Genomic DNA, 20105 nt, shown 5'->3' with positions numbered 1-20105 from the left:
AAATGACAGCTTATCAAATTTCTGTTACCAAGTGAAAGAAATTAAGTCACAGTTTATTTTACACTAATTAAGTAAAAATGAACAAAAAGCACAAAAAAGGAAAAACCCCTTGAACTGTAAATGTTTCACATTATATAATGGAGTATTGTTCAGCAATTAAAAATAGAAAATCATGCCACTTGCAACAACATGGCTGGAACTTAAGGGTATTATATTAAGTGAAATAAGTCAGACAGAGAAAGACAAATACTGTAAAATCTCATTTGTATGTGGAAACTAAAAAACAAACAAAAAAGACCAACCTCATAGAAAAAGACGTCACATCTGTGGTTACCAGAAAGGAGAGGGTAGTGATGATGGGGGACAAGGGTGTGCATACATTGGAAGAAAGTAGTCAAAAGATACAAATATCGGTTATAAGATAAACAAGTATTGGGGATGTAATATAGAACACTGTGGGAGCACAAACTTGGGTTAACAAACTTTGATATTTTAATAATTGCTTTACCAAATCATATTCTCACCTTTATGTAAACACATAAGAAATGTATAATCAAAACCAATGCTCTCTATATTTGTCTGTATACTGCTACTTCAAAGCAAAATGTCCAAAAGCACAAAAGACTCAATACCAGTCACCACCTTATCTATGGAACTTAGCTCAGTTGCCTTGAAGCTGCTTTGCTAGCAGGAATCTGCTACAAACTGTCTCCTTGCCATAAAAAGCAAAGACATGCTTTGCTTGCTTTGCTAAGCTCAAGGTCATAGGTTCAGGGCTGCTTATGCTTATGGAAAACCATAACTCGTTCCTTGCACTAACCAGCAGGACATGCTTATCAGACATAGGTGGACAGTGTAGGCTGCTCTTGCTCACAGACAACTGTGACTTAGCCCTTGGCTGGAAACAGCTGGGCTGCTTCGCATGCTTAGATGATTTCTGATCATTGTATAGAGCCTCTGTGGTGGTCTGGGTTTTCATTATCAATTGTTCAGAACATTGTAACCTTGCTCATGATTGTAGGAGGCTTAAAATAACCGTTTGTACTATCAATATTGTAACCTTCTCGCTAAATATAAATTAAGATTATAATTTTCTGCTTTTCCACTAACTGAAACTGCTGACCTGCATCCCTGCATGTATACCTTGCCCCTTACTCATTCCTATGACGTATTTCACTTTGACTCTTTGACTATTCTCAATAAGTATAAGAGCTTTGGAGGAGTTCAGGGAGTTGGTCTCTGGCTCCTTCTCACTCTCTTGACCTGATAAAAGTCTTGAGTAATTTCATTCTTCCGCGGTGGGACTTTTGCTGGACAGAACCCACGATGAACAGAACCCACAGAACGTGATGATTAAAGGTAACACTGCTGTAAGGTATATTTGGAAGTTGTTAAGAGAATAAATCCTAAGATTTCTCATCACAAGGGAAAAAAATTTTTGTATCTATATAAGATGGATGTTAACTAAACATTGTGGTAATCATTTCAAGATATATGTAAGTAAAGTCATTTTGCTGAACACCATAAACTTGACATACAGCACTGTATGTCAACGGAATCTCACAAAACTGGAAAAAAATATATAAAATTCCCATAACAAAAAGAAACTATAAGGAGAAGAGAATGCTAAACTCAAAACAAACAGTATGAAGAATATTAAAAAAAAAAATTAGAGGGGAAATAAATAAAAAAGAAAATTGAAAAATATATGAAAAATTAACAAAATCAAAATTTAGTTATTTGAAAATATCAACAAAATCAGAAAATATTTAGTTTCATTGAACATGACAAAAAGACAAAGATTCAAGTGACTAAAATCAAGAAGAAAAAGAGGCACATTACTAACATCACAGTAATAAAAAGAACTAGAAGGAAATACTAAGAACAATCATAAACCTCTGAGGTTACCTAGAGAAGATGGACAAATTTCTAGAAAAATACAAGCCACCAAACTTGACTCAAGAAGAAATAGAAAATTTTAATAGATTTATAGAAAGTAGAGATATTGAGTTAGTAATAAAAAAACTTCCCATAAAGTAAACCGAAGACCTAGATGTCTTCAATAGTGAATTTTATCAAATGTTTAAAGAATAAAACATCAGTCTTTCACAAACTCCTGGAGAAAATAGAAAACACTTCCCAATTTATTCTACGAAGCCATTATTATTATGATCCCAAAATATGACATACACATCACAATTGAAGAAACCTACAGACCTTATGAATACATATTCCTTGTGAATATAAACATCAATATCTTCTACAAAATACTTAAAAAACAAACCCAGCAACATAAAAAAAGATGATATATTGTATGCCTGCTTTCAACACTTCTACTCAACATTGTCCTGGAGGTTTTTACAAGGGCAATTAGAGGCAGAAAAAATAAATAAAAGAAAAAAAAAAAGACAGAAAAGGAAGATAAACTCTTTCTATCAGTAAGTGACATGATCATGTATATAGCAAATCTACAAAACTCACAAAGCTATTTGAAGTACTATGTTCAACATGTTTGGAGGGTACAAGATAAATAAAATTAATTGCATTTCTATACACTAGTAATGCACAATTTGAAAATGAAATTAAGAAAATAATTCCATGTACATCGGCATTTAAAAGAATAAAACACTCAGGAATAAATTTAACAAAATAAATATAAGATTATAAAACCATTCTGGACCTATGTACAAAGCATTTTGAAAGCCTCAGAGTGGAAAGATATCTCATATTCATGGTCTGGATGACTTAATATAGTTAAGATGATAATACTCCCCAAAGGAATCTACAGATTCATTGCAATCTCTATCAGAATTGTAGCTGCCACTTTGCAGTAAGTGGCATACTGACACTACAATTCATGTGGAAATAAAAGAGACCCCAAATAAGACAATCTTGGAAAATAAAAAAAACTGAAGGACTACCACTTCTTGACTTCAAAATCTTACTATAAAGCTACAGTAATCAAAACATTATCCTTATAAGGATAGATATTTTAGACCAATAGATTAGAATTGAGGATCCAGAAGTAAACCCTTACATTTACAGTCAACACATATCAACAAGAGTGCCAAGGTAATCCAATGAGGAAAGTACAGCTTTTCAATAAATGGTGCTGAGGCAACTCTATAACCACGTACAAAATTATGAAAATGGACACCTACCTCACAACATATACAAAAGTTAACTCCAACTGGATCAAAGACTCAAATGTAAGTGCTAAAAATAAAAAACTCTTGGAAAAATACATTAAATCTTTGTCACTTTGGATTAAAACATAGTTTCTTACAAATGACACCATAATGACAAATAACAAAAAGAATGCATAAATTGGACTTCATCAAAATTAAAGCTTTTGTGCTTTAAACAACACTATTAACAACTGAAAAGACAACCCATGGAATGGGAGAAACGTCTGAAAATCATTTACCTGATAAGGGACTTCTATAGAGGATATATAAAGAACTCTTAACACTCCATTACAAAAAGACACTCAATTTTAAAAGAGGCAAAGACTTTGAATATACATTTTATAAAGAAGATATATAAATGGCCAAAATGCCCATAAAAAGGTACTCAACACCATTAATCACTGATGAAATACAAATTAAAACCACAATGAGATGCCACTTTGCACCCACTAGGATGGCTAAAACAAAAAAAGGCAGACAACGCAAGTGTTGACAAAGATGTGAAGATATTGGAACAATGTTTCTTTGCTGAATATTCATACTACTGCAGCAACTTTGGAATACAACTTTGTAGTTCCTCAAAAATTAAACAAACAGTGACCAAATGACCCAGCAATTCTACTCCTCAGTACATACCAAAGAGAACTGAAAATAAATGTACACACACAAATTTGAACCTGGATGCTAGTAGTAGCATTATTCACAATAGTATCCAAAAAGTGAAAATAACCCAAATGTCCATCAACAGATGAATGAAAATACAAACTGATACATCAATACAATGGAAGAGTACTCGGCAAAAAAAAGAGAAATGAAGAAATAATATACGCTACTCCATGAATAAATCTTGAATACATGCTAAGCAAAAGAAGCCAGTCACAACAGACCACAAAACCTAATTTTCCATTGTATGAAAAGTCCAGAATTGACAGTTCCACAGAGACAGAATATAGATTATTGCTTGCTGCTAACTGGAAGTAGCGGGGCATGGAAGAGACTAACACTGGTTTTGTTTTGGGGGTGATAAAAATGTCCTAAAATTAGATAATGGTAATAGTTTCAAAATGCTATTAATATACTAAAATCCACCAAATTCTATGCTTTTTAAAAGGATAAATTTTATTATATTTACTCTTTTATTTTTAACACCTTTATTACAGTATGATTCCTATACAGTAAACTACACATATTTCAGATGTACAATTTGATGAATTTTGGAATTTGCACCTCTTGGGGAGTGATGGTAATGTTACTATCTTGATTGTGGTGGTAGTGGATGAAACTGGAGAATGTCATTCTAAGTGAAGCCAGAAAGAGAAAGAAAATACCATATCATATCACACATATGTGGAATAAAAAAAAAAAAAAGACAAATGAACTTGTTTATAAAACAGAAACAGACTCACAGACATAGAAAACAAACTTATGGTTATCAGGCAGGGAAGGGGGTGGGAAGGGATAAATTGGGATTTCTAGATTTGCAGATACTAACTAATATACATAAAATAGGTAAATAACAAGCTTATACTATATAGCACAGGGAACTATATTCAGCATCCTGTAGTAATCTATGGTAAAAAAGAATATGAAAATGAATGTATGTATGCTCCTATATGATGAAAGTATTGTGCTATGCACCAGAAACTGACACAACATTGTAAAGTGACTAAACTTCAATAATAAATAAATATTAAAAAGCAAAAATAATAGTGAGAACCTTCAATAATTCACTTTCAATAATGGATAGAACAACTAGGCAGAATATCATTAAGTAAATAAAAGATATGGACAATAATATAAACCAGCTAAACCTACCAGGCATCTATATAGAACACTCCATCAAACACCATTAAGATACACATTCTTCTCAAATGTATGTGGAAATTCTCTAGGACAGATCATATACCAGCCCATATAACAAGACTCACCATTGAAAAGGATTTAAATCACACAAATTATGTTTTTTAACCACAAAGTAACAAATTTATAAATGAATTAATGAAGAAAATTTGGGAAATGAAAAGTAAACTATACATTTCTAAACAGCCAATGAATTAAAGAATAAATCACATGAGAAATGGGAAAATACTTTAAGATGAATGAAAGCAAAAATACAACATACCAAAACTTAACAGGATACAGCTCAAGCAGTGCTTACTGAGAAATTTGTAGCAGTAAACATCTATATTAAAAAACAACAAACATATTAAATCAATAACCTGACTGCCCACATTAAGAAACCTGACACAAGAAGAGCAAACAAAAACCAAAGCAAGCAAATTGAAAATAATAAGTAGGGCAGAAATTAATACCCACTCCAGTTTTTTAAGTGTTAGTATGATACATCATTTTTCATCCCTCTACTTTTAATCTATCTGAGTCTATATATAAAATTGGTTTCTTCGAGACAGCATATGAAAATAGAAGAAGTACAAGACAGAAAGAATGAAACAGAAGAAGTTTTTAAATGTTCTCACAGAGGTCTTATTTTTTTAATTCACTTTGACAATCTCTCTTTTAACTGATCTATTATATCATTATCCTTTAAACTTATTCAGATCACTTTAAGCTTTCGGAGGCCCAGTGGGCAAAGAAAAGTGACTCTTAAAAGTCAGGTATTTGGCAATTGTGTTTTTCCTTTTTCCCAACCCTTAATTCATAGTAAAGAATGTTCTATCGCCTTTTACCCCTCCTGGGACTTCCTGACCCTTCTTTGTTTCCATTTCTCCCTACATAATATAAAATTATATAAAGTTAAAAGAAAACCAAGGATTCAGGAACAAACAAAAAATGACTTACCTTAAAGGAATAGTATTAGTAAAATAGTATCATAAATATCTTAACTGTCCCCCGGGCACATCCTGCAGGAGACTGCACATTTGAATCCTTCCTGTTCTAATACTATACTCTTCATGGATGCTGCTTAGTTCCTCTGCCCACAATGTATTTTTTACACTATTTAATTTGTTCCAAAACACTGCTGAATAGCTTAAAAGCTTCCCCATACAAAGACTGTATGTCCCAAAGGAAGAAAAGAAGGGAGAATCCTTCCATTCCTCTTTCAGCTTCTGGTGGTCCCTGGAATTCTGTAACTTGTGGCAGAATTCTAATCTCTGCCTCCATCTTCAACATTGTTTTTTGCCTGTCTTTTTTTGTGTATTCTTCTCTCCTTATAAGGACACCAGTCATTGGATTTGGGGATTTAGAGCCTCCTCAAAATTCCTAGCTTAATTACATCTGCAAAGACCCTTTTCCAAAGAAGGTCACAATTGCAGGTTCTGTGATTAGAACTTTGACATATCTTTTTCAGAGACACTATTCAACTCACTACAATGGTCAACAGGTTTACAACAGGGGTGCCAAGGCAATTCACTGGGGAAAGAATAGTCTTTCAACAGATGGTGCTAAATAATTGGATATCCATATGCAAAATAATGGATTTAGTCATTTTTCTCATGCCATATATAATAATCTGCTCAAAATGAATCTTAGGACTAAATGTAAATGCTAAACCATTAAAACTATTAGAAGAAAAGACAGGAGAAAAATCTTTCTGACCTTTGGTTAGACAATGGTTTCTTAGACATGACACGAAAAGTACAAGTGGTAAAAGATAAACATAAATCAATTTCACTTCCTCCAAATTAAAGTTCCTTTTTTGCTCAAAGGACACCATTCAGAAATTGGAAAACTCACACAACGGGAGAATATATTCAAAAATGATATAGCTGATAAAAGACTTGTATTTAGAATATATAAAGAACTCAACAATAGGAGAATTCAATTTAAAAATGGACAAAAGATCTACACAGCTGTCACATCCAAGAAGATAAGCAAATGTAAAATAAGCATATAAAAAGACATGCAACATCATATGTCATTAGTGAACTGTAAGTCAGGACAATGAGCTACCACTACACACTGAGTAGAATGGCTAAAATTAAAGACTGGTCATGCTAAGGGTTGGCATTGAGGTGGTCACATTCATAATGGGAATGTAAATCCTAAAGATGTGTTGGAATACAGTTTGGTAGACTGTTTAAAGGTAAAACATACACAAAACCTTTAAACCAATACACCATTCAACTTCTTTCCAAGGTATTTACCCAAGAGAAATGAAAGTATATTTCCATATGAATCTAGTACACAACTGATCATAGCAGCTCTCTTTATTTGTAATAGTCACAAGCTGAATAAACCTCGTAAGTCTATTAAATTGGAATACTACTCAGAAGTAAAAAGGAACAAACTATTGAGACACATAAGACAGGGATAAATGTTATTAAATTTTACTTAAACTTCTATAAGAAAACAAACAAATCCATAGTGACAGACAACTTATCCGTGGTTGCCTGAGGAATGGAAGAGTGCAGAGGGAGGAGGGCACAGGGGATAACAAAGATGCACAAGGACACTTTTGGGAGTGATGGACATGTTGACTCTTTTTACTATGTAAATGTTTTCACAGGAGTGTACATATGTCAACACTTAAAAATTGTTCACTTTAAATATGTGCAGTTTATAATATGTTGCTTTTGCTTCAATAAAGCTGTTAAGAAAAATAAGAAAATGAACAAAATTACCTGATACTTGTCCTCTTGTCCCCAAGGACACTACAGGCAAAGCAATCTTTGTTAGTTATTTTGCCAAATAAAATTACTCTAAAGATTCATTAGTGGTTTTTGAGTGTAAATCACCAAGGACCTTTTTTTAAATTCATTTATATTTGCAGGGAAAGCAAATTGAAAACAAAACAAAACAAAAAAAGGCAAGGTTGGTATAATTCAAACCTTTGTCCCTATCCAAAGGTATTGAAATACCAACTCTTTCAAAAGAGGAGAGTTTTTCTGTCATTCCACTGACATTGGTTATTTTTTTCACCTTTAAGTGTTAAAATATACAACAAAATCTTTCTTAGGCCTCTCCTGAGAAAGTCAGTCCAATTTGTTGGAGGTGCAAGCTTAGAGACCTTTCTCCTTGCTCAGAAATCAGGAGGATGAACATGGACACATGAGAAAAAGTGAACAGAATTTCACGTGGAAATCTTCATCAAACCCACCATTTTCAACTAAGTGGATTTAGGAGTTACTATTTTAAACTTGAGAAGTTATGATTGACAGAAAGAAAAGTAAGTATGTTAAGTTTTGCAACATTAGTAACATTTCCTTTTGTGAAATTTTGGTCGTATTTTTCTCTGAGGAAAAAGAATTTCACCTGACTTCATTAAAATCAGATATATAAGCTATAATTTATACATTTTATAAAACCTACAAAAATATATGTGAGATGTCTTAATATAACTGAGATATGTAACTGAGAATCCTAATAAATATCCAGAAATGACTTCATCCATACCATCAACCTCAAACTGGAAAATAAATATACCCTGTGTGTGTATGTGTGTATTTCTCCCTTCATCTCTCCAAAAGACTATCTGCAGTAACATCACTCATTAGAAACACATGCCCCTTTTCAAATATTTATTTAAAGATAAATAAACAGAAACCAATGGGTTACATGTCAGTGTCAATTAGTTTATTGAGTTTTCTCTTATAATACCATGGAGTATCTTATAAGAAAAAAAATTTTTTTTTGACAATTGAATAATGCTCACACAGTGTGAATTGGGCCAACCATCAGACATGGCTCTTCTCCTACCTCAATATGAATAAAATACACGTAATAATGACGAAGAAAAACTACAAAAAACAAATAAATTGTGGTTTCAAAGGTTTGTTTTTTTTTTTACTCGTTGATGTAGGATTATAGGCATTCAGAAACTGACTGAAAATTGAAAACATTCAAGTACACCACAACAGTAACTAATTCTTGATGCTTGAGAAAATTACTGTGGAGCAGCTTTTGACATAAATTAACCATTATAAACCTATGATCTCTGGGTTTAACACTGAATTACTGATAACAGTGAGGATGGAAACACAGTGTCAATAAAAATACATTTATTATTTAAAAAACCAGGAGGGACAAGAAGGCAGTTACAACTGTTGTCACAGTTGTAAAGATCACTTCACAGTGTGTCTTAATTAATAAAACGAGCTTTTTGATAAAGAGAAAAAAGATAACCACAAAATTTTCCAATAACAGAATCAGAGACAGAAAATTTAGTAAATATATTCAGTATCAGGGCATTATAAATTTAAGTCCACATATGAAGAAATAGTTTGTCTGCGTGTGCTTATAAATTTGGGGTATATAAATTTATTCAGAAAATACTCTTTAGACGCTGACAATATAAGTGGAACTGTGTTAGTTGTCATTGCTATCCTGGTGAGAACAGCATGATCCCAGCAAACATATTCTCCTGCTAATCACTAACATAGTGGGAAGTTTTGTTTGTTATGGAGATACAGTAGTGAGTGTGTTGGCTAAGGGCAGTCATCAGAATTACAGAAAACTTCTCAAGGGAAGTGGTGCTTCAGTTGAAAATCAGTGATGATTAGATTTACTTAGTTAAGTTGGGGAATATGGGGAAAAGCATGCAAGTGCTTGCTCTAACACCTGGCACAAAATGCATGGTTAACAAATGGAACCTGTTAGCACACAGGACTAGGGACAAGGGTGGCATGTCACGTGGACGATCATGACTTCTGTTTTACTTATATTGAAATGTACAAGTGTGTGATTTGTACAAGCAGATATGTTTAGTGGTAGGTTCAAAATAAAAGTACATATGCGTGATACTCAATTCAATAGGCTGTCAGAAAAAAAAAATCCATTACTAGAAACAGAAATTTAGTAGTCATTAAGTGAAACATGTTATATAAAATTGTAGAAATTGTGGAGAAAACAGGAAGAGAGTGGATAGTCAGACATGAAGAGGAACTAATAGACCTAAGCAACCAACATAGGAAAAAAAAAAACCAGAGAAAACTTACAAGTGTAATTTTAAAGTAACTTTATCAAAATATTTCTTTAAAAAATACAATAAAATTGTGTTGAAGATACTGTATTCTGCATAACAGTTTACACAATAACAGAGAAATATGGAAGGAAGACAAGGGAGGAAAGCTTACGTGTGGTCTTCTATGTAATGTTTAGCATGTAATGTTTTAGTTTAGGAAAAAACTTACCAAAAAGAAAAAAAAACTGAAAAAAATCTGGAGCAGAGACTCCAAGTTCTGATCAAGACTCTTTAGAGTGAGTCCAAATTATTTATTATGTATTAACCTTTTGACAAAGACCAAATCATTAACCAAAAGTATTAATGATAAAATTGTTTTTACTTAGCTCTGAGTAGGGAAGAACTTGGGGGAGCCAAATGACATTTTGCTACCCATGAAATCATACTGCATTAGTGATAAATCCAACCATATTCATATTATGATTTAAAATATAATATGTAAATAAAGTGAAGATAGTGCTGATTACGTTAGATTTTATACAGATAATATACTCTAAATAATAACCTCTTTGAATTATTGAGCATGCAGATTGGACAGAAGTGATGAAATAAGTGATGAAAAACTATATATAACAACTTTTGTTCTGCTGGGACTGACAGATGATCATGAGCTACAGGTCCTGATTTTTATCTTTCTATTTCTCGCTTACATACTGAGTGTAACTGGAAACCTGACCATCGTCACACTCACATTTGTGGATTCCCATCTTAAAACACCCATGTACTTTTTCTTAAAAAATTTCTCCTTGGAGATCTCACTCACATCTTCTTATATTCCCAGATACCTGTATAGCATAGCAACAGGTGACAAGGTCATTACCTATAATGCTTGTTTCATCCAAGTGTTTATCTCTGACCTGTGTGGAATAACAGAATTTTATCTGTTGGCCGCTGTGTCCTTTGACCGCTACATGGCCATCTGCAAACCCCTGCATTATGTGACCATCATGAGCAGCCGAGTCTGCAGGATTCTCATCATCTCTTGCTGGATGGCTGGTCTCTGTATTTTAATCCCACCATTTATCCTGAATTTAAATCTAAAATTTTGTGACTCTAACAGGATTGATCATTTTGGCTGTGATGCATTTCCTTTAGTGGAAATCTCGTGCTCAGACACACGGTTGATGGAACAGACCGTTATAATTTGTGCTGTGCTGATCCTGAATATGACTCTTACTTTTGTGGTTCTGTCATATGCTTATATCATCAAGACAGTTTTTAGGTTCCCTTCTGTTCAGCAAAGGAAAAAGGCTTTTTCAACCTGTTCTTCACACATGATTGTGGTTTCACTTACCTATGGCACCTGCATTTTCATCTACATGAATCCTACAGCAAAGGAAGAAGTGACCATTAAAAAAGTGGTTTCACTGCTTATTTTTTCTGTTTCGCCTATGTTGAACCCATTTATTTATACCTTGAGAAACAATCAAGTTAAGGAAGCCTTTAAGGACTCAATCAAAAGAACTGCCTTGCTCTCAACTAAGTAAAAGAAAATAATATTTTTAAAACATCACCTCAAAAACAAGAATAAATGGCCATAGTCATTTATCTTTGAAACTTGTGGTCATGTTTGTTTAATAATGTGCATGTGAGTAGCATTAATTTCTCAACATTTATTTAACCTAGCTTCCATTGAGCCCTGCTCAAACCATTTTTGTATCTTCATTCTTCAAACCAAGAATTAAATCTCTTGAGTATAAAATGTATAAATGAAAAATAAATACTGGAAAATACTTACTTTATGTAATATCAAAATATATTATAGATCAATAAAATCAAATTAATATAGTATTGGCATAAGAAAAGATAAAATGTTCAGTAGAACTTTTGAGATCATGAAAGTATAGACTAATAATATATAGCCTTTATTTTATATAAAGATTTATTTTGCTTATTATATAAAAGTGGGAAATTTTCAGTTCAGTAGGAAAATCATGGTTTATTTATTAATTCTTTCAGTCACACAAAAAATCTCAAATGAAAAAGGTTTACTTTTTATTTACACAACATATGTGTTACATTCTAAATGTTTTAAAATTTTAAGTATAAAAATAAACAAATAAAAACTTAGGAAATACAGGTGATCACAATAATATAAAGCAAGAAACTTTCTTAAGAATTTAAAGGCAGAAAGTGACAAAAGAAAAGGCACCTATTTGATTACTTGTGTGTTAACCATTTTGGCTGGCAAAAGATATCACTGAAAAATTCATAAGTCGAATAATAATGCTGAAACTAAATATATAACATTGACAATGAGATCCCTTCTAAAGAAAATTAAGAGCTCCTGCAGATGAACAATACAAGTGAAAAGGTCTAAATAAAAATAACCAGAAAATAGAAATAAGCAATTTAGAGAACATTAAAGCCCAATTAGTAAAGAATGTATGATTGTCAACTGATCTTAGAATCATCCTAATGTCAAAAAATTTATACTGAGGTAAAAATTTATACCAATCAAAACTGTTGATTTTAGAAAAATCTTTTCATCTGTTGCTGAATAAGACAATGGACAAAAGGCTGCTTTCCTATAGTACATGTGGAAATTTAAATTGCTAAAACTTTTTGGCCAGCAATCAGAAAATCTGCAATTTGAAAGTGCACATATAGTTTGATACAGCAATTCCATGTCTGCAACTCTTTCTCATAGAAATTAAAGCACCATTCTGGAAGGATATACAGTATTAAAAGCATAGCATGAAAAGAAAGGCACAGTATGGAAAGCAGCATTTCTAGTAACAAAAAATCTCAAAGCAAGATGAAAACTCATTGATTAATGGAATGTCATGCAATTATTAAACAAATATATTATAGTGACAATTTGATCTGCAGTAATTCTTGGGAATTTTTTTGAAAAGATGGAAAAGTGTGTTTGATGTGATCAAGTTTTGTAATGAAAATCTTGGCAAAAACCCTTCAGTAGGTGTGTGTATATGTATATACACATATGTCAACATATAGAGAGATGTGTGTATGTAAAAATACATGTATATGTAAAAATGTTTACATTATTCATTTAAAATAATATAAAACATATTGAGAGCCCAGTTGGCTCATGCCATGCACATTTAAAAAAAAAAAAAAAAGGACTGACCCTTGATTAGCTGCTGGAGACAACCTGAGTCCTTGGAGTAAGTTGCCTGATGAGAGTGTTCTTTAATGCCTTAGGCCCTGGCCATACTGTATCAGTTTGACCTCTGATAGGCCGGAGACTAAGTAGCCAAGGTCAGTCCTGTGGGCCCTGCATGCCTAGTGACTGACTTTCCAATAAAACCCCTGGACCCCAAGGCTCAGGTGAGCCTCCCTGGTTGGAAACACTTTGTACATGTTGTCACATACTGTCGAGAATTAAGTTCATCCCTATTTCCACTTGGAGGGGATACCTGAAAGCTTGTGCCTGGTTTCTCCTGGACCTTGTCCATTGGATGGAGGTCCCCATTTCGTAGCTGGCTGTCAGCCAAGGTCTGCCAGAAATAGACTATTTTCTTTATGTCAGATCTCTTGCATGCTTCAAATTTCTTTCACCAGTAAAAGCTTCCATCCTTTTTAAGGGCTCATTTGATTAAGGTCCACCAAGGATAATTTCCTTATCTTAAAGTCAACTATTTTAGACCTTATTACATATGAAAAACAATCCCTTTACACTAGCATTTGTATTCTTGTATGGTTGAAGGCAGCGGAAGATGCAAGTACATCAAAGTCTGGGAGCTCTGGGACCTGAGATGGTTAATTTTATGTGTCAACTTGTTTAGGGTGCCCAGATAGTCAAACATTATGCTGGCTGTCTCCGTAAGGGTGTATTTGAATGAGATTAACATTAAAATTGGTGGACTTGAGTGGACTGCCCTCCATAATGAAGGTGAGCTTCATCCAATCACCCCTTAGTAAGAAAATTCTCCAGCAGACTGCTTTCAGACTTAATCTGCGAAATTGGCTCTTTCTGGTTTTTCAGCAAACTGCCTTTGAACTCAAACTGCAGATATCCCTGAGTCTCCAGCCTACAGATTTTGGACTTGCCATCCTCTGTAAGCATATGAGCCAACTGCCAATGCCTTATTACATATACCCTATTGGTTCTGTCTCTCTGGAGAATCCAGACTAATATAGAGACCATCTTAGAATTCTGCCTGCTACACATGAAATATATTAGAAAGACTAAACTATAATTTTAGAGATGAAAGCTACAAAATTTGAGATGAAAAACAACATGAAATGTGTATAATGAAACTGACCATATTCTGGGCTATAAAAGAATTCAAATCATATAAAGCGTGAACTCTGACCACAAGAGAATTTTAAATATTACAAAAAGACATGAGAACAATCTCCAAACATATGAAAAACTAACATAAATCAAAATAAGACATAGTTCACTGAAGAAATCAAAAGATATTTAAAATACTTTGAAATGAGTGAAAATTAAAGTACAACATGCCAAAATATGTTGGATGCAGCAAAAGCAGTATTGAGAGGACAATTTATGATACTAAATGCCTATACTAGAAAAACAAAGAAAAAAAATCTAAATTCTCTCAATCTTCTCCACAATATTAGGAAAAAAGGGAAGAAAATAAATCAAATACAAAGTAAACAGGAAAAAATAATAAAAATTATTATAGAAATCAATTGAAATGGAAGAGGAAAACCATAGATAAAAGTTGGGTCTTAGAGAAAAATCAAGAAAGAAGAGAGAGACCGCAAATTACAAATACAAGGAATGAGAGAGGTGATGTAACTATAAATTTAATAGACATTAAAAGGAAAATAAAGGACTATTACTAACAGTGCATAACCATAAGTTGACAGCTTATATTAAAATGGACAGATTCCTTACAGCATGCTGCACTGTGCACAATGGTGGTGCTTAAACAGTGATTGCTAAAGACTTATAGGGCCCAGAGTGACAGTATTTACAATTAGAATTTATTACAAGAGAAAGATACACTACATGAACAGCATTAAAATAAAGGTATGGCCCACAGGCAAAGGCTGTATCACATAAAGGGGTCTGAAGAGGTGAGGTACACACTCTTATTGTCCTCCCTCGGTAGGGATCATGGATGGACATACTTTCTCTCTCAGACCAGAAGCCACTGACATGTGTAGAAAACACCTCAATCCCAGAGGCCCCAGAGTCACAGCTGAGGATTTTTATATGTTATTAACTATATGGGAACATTCCTGCCACATAAATAACCTCAAAAGTAGAAGCCTAAAATGGTCCCACCTAGACCAAGTGCAAATGATGAATAAATATTAATCAATAAACAACGTTAACAAGCTGGTAAACACTGTCCTGAGACTCCTTAGACCCATGATTTAAAAGCAACATATTAATCATATTAATTAATAGTTCATGCCTTTCCCGGGGTTAGTGCCATGCTGGAAGTTCAGCAAAAATAGCTCAGAGCAACTGGAATCAGGCTTGCTAGAATTAACCTTTAAAGCACAAAAACAAACAAAAGTCAGTCCAAAAAAAAAATGAATAGCCATCCATGTATTGCAGAAACTGTAAAATGTGGTTAAACACATTTCCACAAATAAAATTCAAACCAAATGCCTTCACTGATGAATTTTACCAAATATGTAAGAAATAATACTATTTCTACACAAATTTTTTCAGAAAATTAATATGAAGAGGATATTTCTAAATTTATTTTATGAGGTCAACAATAGCCTGATAACAAAATCAAAAACATTACAAGGAAAGAAGTAGATAGACCAATACCTCTCATAAACATAGTTGTAAAAATTAACTGTTAGCAATTAGAACTGAGATATACGGATTTAGAGAGATATGCATCATCACCCCAGGGAATTTTATCCCAGGAATGTAAGACTGATTTAACACTTGAAAATCAATCAATATAACCCACCATATAATAAAACTAAAAAATAAAAGGTATATATACATGATTATCTTAATCAATGCAGAAGCATTTGAAAAATCCAACATCCATTCCTAATTAAAAAAAAATTGTTAGCCAATATTTCATAATAACTTTAAATGGAATAAGTTATAAAAAAAAGTTGAATCACTATGTCATACACCTGAACAAACTTAATATTGTAAATTGACTATACTTCAATTTTAAGAAAATACTTAGCAAACTAGGAAATGAAACTCAACTTAATAAAAGACATCTACCAAAAAAATACAACTAACGTCATACTTAATAATGAAATGCCGAATGCTTCCCCTCAGATCAAGAGCAACACAAGGATGGCCACTGTAACTATTTCTATTCAACACTGTACTGAAGATTATAGTCAGTGCAGTACGTCCAGAAAAGAAAAAAAAAAAAATCTAGATTCCACAGGAAGGAAAGAATTGTCCTTATATCTCTGCAACTTCGTATTATAAATGTTGCAGAAAAATACTGACAAAGTTCAAACGTATTTTATATACTAACAATAAGAAATTGAACACTAAAAAATGGCATCAAAAATATTAAAGATATAGGCCTAAATTTGACAAAAGATATGAAAGATCTGCATATTGAAAACTAAAAATTTACTAAAATTTTAAATGAGCCATATGGGTGGAGATATATGCCACTTTCCTAGATTAAAAACACTAAATATTATTGAGAGTTAGATTATTTCCAAACTAATTTATAGGTTCAATTTGATTTTAATCAAAATCCAAGCAGAACTTTTTCAAGAAATTAACAAGGTGTTTACAAAATACATATGAAAATTCAAAACACCTAGAATTACCATTTAAGTCTGAAAAAGAACAAAGTTACAGAACCTACCTTGTTTCATTTTAGCCCTTGTTATTAAGCTAACTAATCAAGACAGTGTGTAAAAATACAGAAACAGGTCAGTGAAAAATAACTGAGACTCCAGAAGTAAATCATCACATTTGTGGTCTACTGATTTTTGACAGAGGTGCAGGAACTATTTACTCAAGAAAGGTTACGCTTTTCAACAAATGGCACTGGAAAAATTAGATAATCATATTTTTAAAATGTGAACTTTGATATGTACTTGTATGATTGACAAATAAATTTATAAAAGTTAACTCAAAATGAATCCTATAAGTAAAACAAACTATAATACTTCTAGGACAAAACACTAGAGAACATTGTTGGGTTAGGCAAAGTTATTTTTAAATATAATAGCAAAAACATGATGCATTTTTTTAATTATGAAATACCACCTATACAAATTTAAATTTTCTGCTTTTAAAAAGATACTATTAAGGGTATAAGACTAGCCATAAGTGAGGAAAAATATTTGCAAATCACAAATCTGGCTAAGGACTTGTATCCAAACTGTACAAAGAACTCTCAAAATTCAATAATAAGAAAATTTTTTAAATAAGCAAATGATTTAAACAGATATTTCACCAAGGAAGATATACATATGGTAACTAAACACACAAAAAATGTTCAACATCATTAGCTTTAGGTATGTGAAAATTAAAATTACAATGGGATACTACTACACATTTACTAGAATGTCTAAAAGCATAAGATTAATCACACCAAGGAGGTGGACCAATCAGAACACTCCTACACTACTGTTGGGAATGTAAAATCATATGACTGCTCTAGAAAACTTGTTGATAGTTTATTAAAAAGTTAAGTATATACCTTCTATATGACCCAGCCATTCCACTCCGAAGTATTTACCCAATAGAAATGAAAGTACATGCCATTAGAGCTATTTTTATATGAATGTTCATAGCAGTTTTATTTGTAAGTACCTTAAAATTGAAATGACAAAATACCTTTTTAGCAAATAAACAGAAAATTTTAGTATATCCGCACAATGGAATTTTTCTCAGAAATAAAAGGAATGAAGGATAGATACACGTAATAACATGGATGAATCTCAAAAAAAATTATGCTCAGTGAAACAAGCAAAGTGAAAAATGACCCCAAGCCAAGAAACCAGATGCTTAAAGGAACCATACCCCACCCACCTGCAAGCCAGCACCACCACCAGGACTCCCCAGACCACAAAGCCAGCTCATCCAGGACCCAACTCTGCCCATCAGTGGTTGGCAGACTCCACACAAAGCAGGAGCTGGTAGCAAACCACTCTGGGGTCCAGCCCAGCCTACCAGTGCACCCACAGTAATGAGCTCTGCCACAGAAGGGTCCTCAAACCAACATAGGGTGCACTCCTGAAGCATATAGCTCTGGTGATCAGAGAGTGCTGTTGGGCCCCATAGGACATCTCCCACATAAGGCCACACCTCTGAGATAAGGAAGTATAACCAACTTAACACACAGAAATAAAAACAGAATTAGGCAAAGGGAGGCAACAGAAATAGTTCCAAACTAAGGAGCAAGGTAAAACCCCAGAAGAACTAAGCAAATGGAGGTAAGAAATCTGCCTGATAAAAAAGTTCAAAGTGATGATCATAAAGACTCTCAGTGAACTTGGGAGAAGAATGGATGAACACAATGAGAAGCTTAATAGTTAGAAAACATAAGGAAGAACCAAACAGAGTAGAAGGATACAATAACTGAAACAAGAACTACACTAGAAGAAATTAGATTCGCTGACACAGAGGAATGGAGACCTCTGGGACACTATCAAATGTACTAACATTTATATTATAGGAACCCCAAAAGAAGAGAGTGAAAAGGGGCAGAGAAGTTATTTGAAGACATAATAGGGAGGGAGGGTACAGCTCAGTGGAAGAGCGTGTGCTTAGCACGCACAGGGTCCTGGGTGCAATACCCAGTTCCCAGTCCCTCCATTAAAAGAAAATAAATTAATTAAAATGAAGACATAATAGCTGAATATTTCCCTAACCTGGGAAAGGAAACAGACATCCAGGTCCAGGAATCACAGAGTCTCAAACAAGATCAAACTAGAGAATGAGATCCACACCAAGACATACTGTAACTAAAATGCCAAAACTTGAAGATAAAAAGAGTATCTTAAAAGTAACAAGGGAAAAGGAACTAGTTATGTACAAGGGAATTCACATAGAGACCATCAACTGACTTTTCAGCAGAAAATCTGCAGGACAGAAGGATGGCACAAAATATTTAAAGTGATGAAAGAAAAAAACCCACAATCAATGAATATACTACCCAGCAAGGGTATCACTCAGATTTAAAGGCGAGATCAAGAGTTTTACATACAAAAAAAAAACAAAGAGTTCAGCACTACTAAGTCAGCTTTATGAGAAATGTTAAAGGGCCCTCTCTAAGTGAAAGAGAAAAGACCATAACCAGATATATGAAAATCATGAAAGGAAAAATGTCTTCAGTAAAGGCAAATATACAGTAAAATTAGTAGACTGAATATTTATAATGCTAATAGAAACGTTAAAAGACAAAAGTAGTAAAAATCATCTATATGCACAAAAAGTAGTTAAGGGATACACAAAACAAAAAGAAGTAAGATATGATGTCAAAAACATTAAACATGGGGGGCATTTGAGGGAGCAAAAATGCAAGGTTTTTAGAATGTGTTTGACCATAAGAAATCAACAATTTAAAAAAATCACAGATACACAGATAGATATAGATAAGAGATAAAGATAGAGCTAGAGATGATGATAGAGATATTTCTATATCTATATCTATTTCTCCATAGATACACAGATATTCCTATATATGGGATGCTCATGTTATCCACAAGCCAAAAATCTATAATAGGTACACAAAAAGAGAGAAAAGAATCCAAACATAACATTAAAGATAGTCATCAAATCACAAGGGAACAGAGAAAAATAAGGAACAAAATAGAACTACAAAACAAACTGAAAACAGTTAACAAAATGGCCATAATTACATGTCTAGCAATAATTACTTTAAATGTAAATGGACTAAAATCTCCAACAAAAACACATACAGTGCTTGGATGTATAAATAAATAAGATTCATATATATTCTGTCTATGAGGGACTCACTTCAGATCTAAAGACACCCACAAATCAAATGTAGGGATGGAAAAAGGTGTTCCATGCAAATGGAAATCAAAAGAAAGCTGGAGTAGCAATACTTATATCAGAAAAAATAGGC

General features: G+C 33.1%; 1 protein-coding gene and 1 long non-coding RNA gene across 5 annotated transcripts in view; one reads left to right on the top strand and one right to left on the bottom strand.

Moving 5' to 3' along the window:
* Window positions 1-20105, bottom strand: part of LOC141579365 (uncharacterized) — a 441343-nt gene that overhangs the window by 234730 nt on the left and 186508 nt on the right. The window lies entirely within an intron of this gene.
* On the top strand, window positions 3556-11817 carry LOC105068513 (olfactory receptor 6C2-like). The gene is made up of 2 exons (XM_045516256.2): window positions 3556-3569; window positions 10640-11817. The coding sequence occupies exons 1-2, from the start codon at window positions 3556-3558 to the stop codon at window positions 11595-11597; spliced, it is 972 nt and encodes a 323-aa protein (XP_045372212.2). The 3' UTR covers window positions 11598-11817.

Source organism: Camelus bactrianus, chromosome 12 (assembly GCF_048773025.1).
Source record: "Camelus bactrianus isolate YW-2024 breed Bactrian camel chromosome 12, ASM4877302v1, whole genome shotgun sequence".
Taxonomy (NCBI): domain Eukaryota; kingdom Metazoa; phylum Chordata; class Mammalia; order Artiodactyla; family Camelidae; genus Camelus; species Camelus bactrianus.
This window is presented reverse-complemented; position numbering and strand designations above follow the sequence as displayed.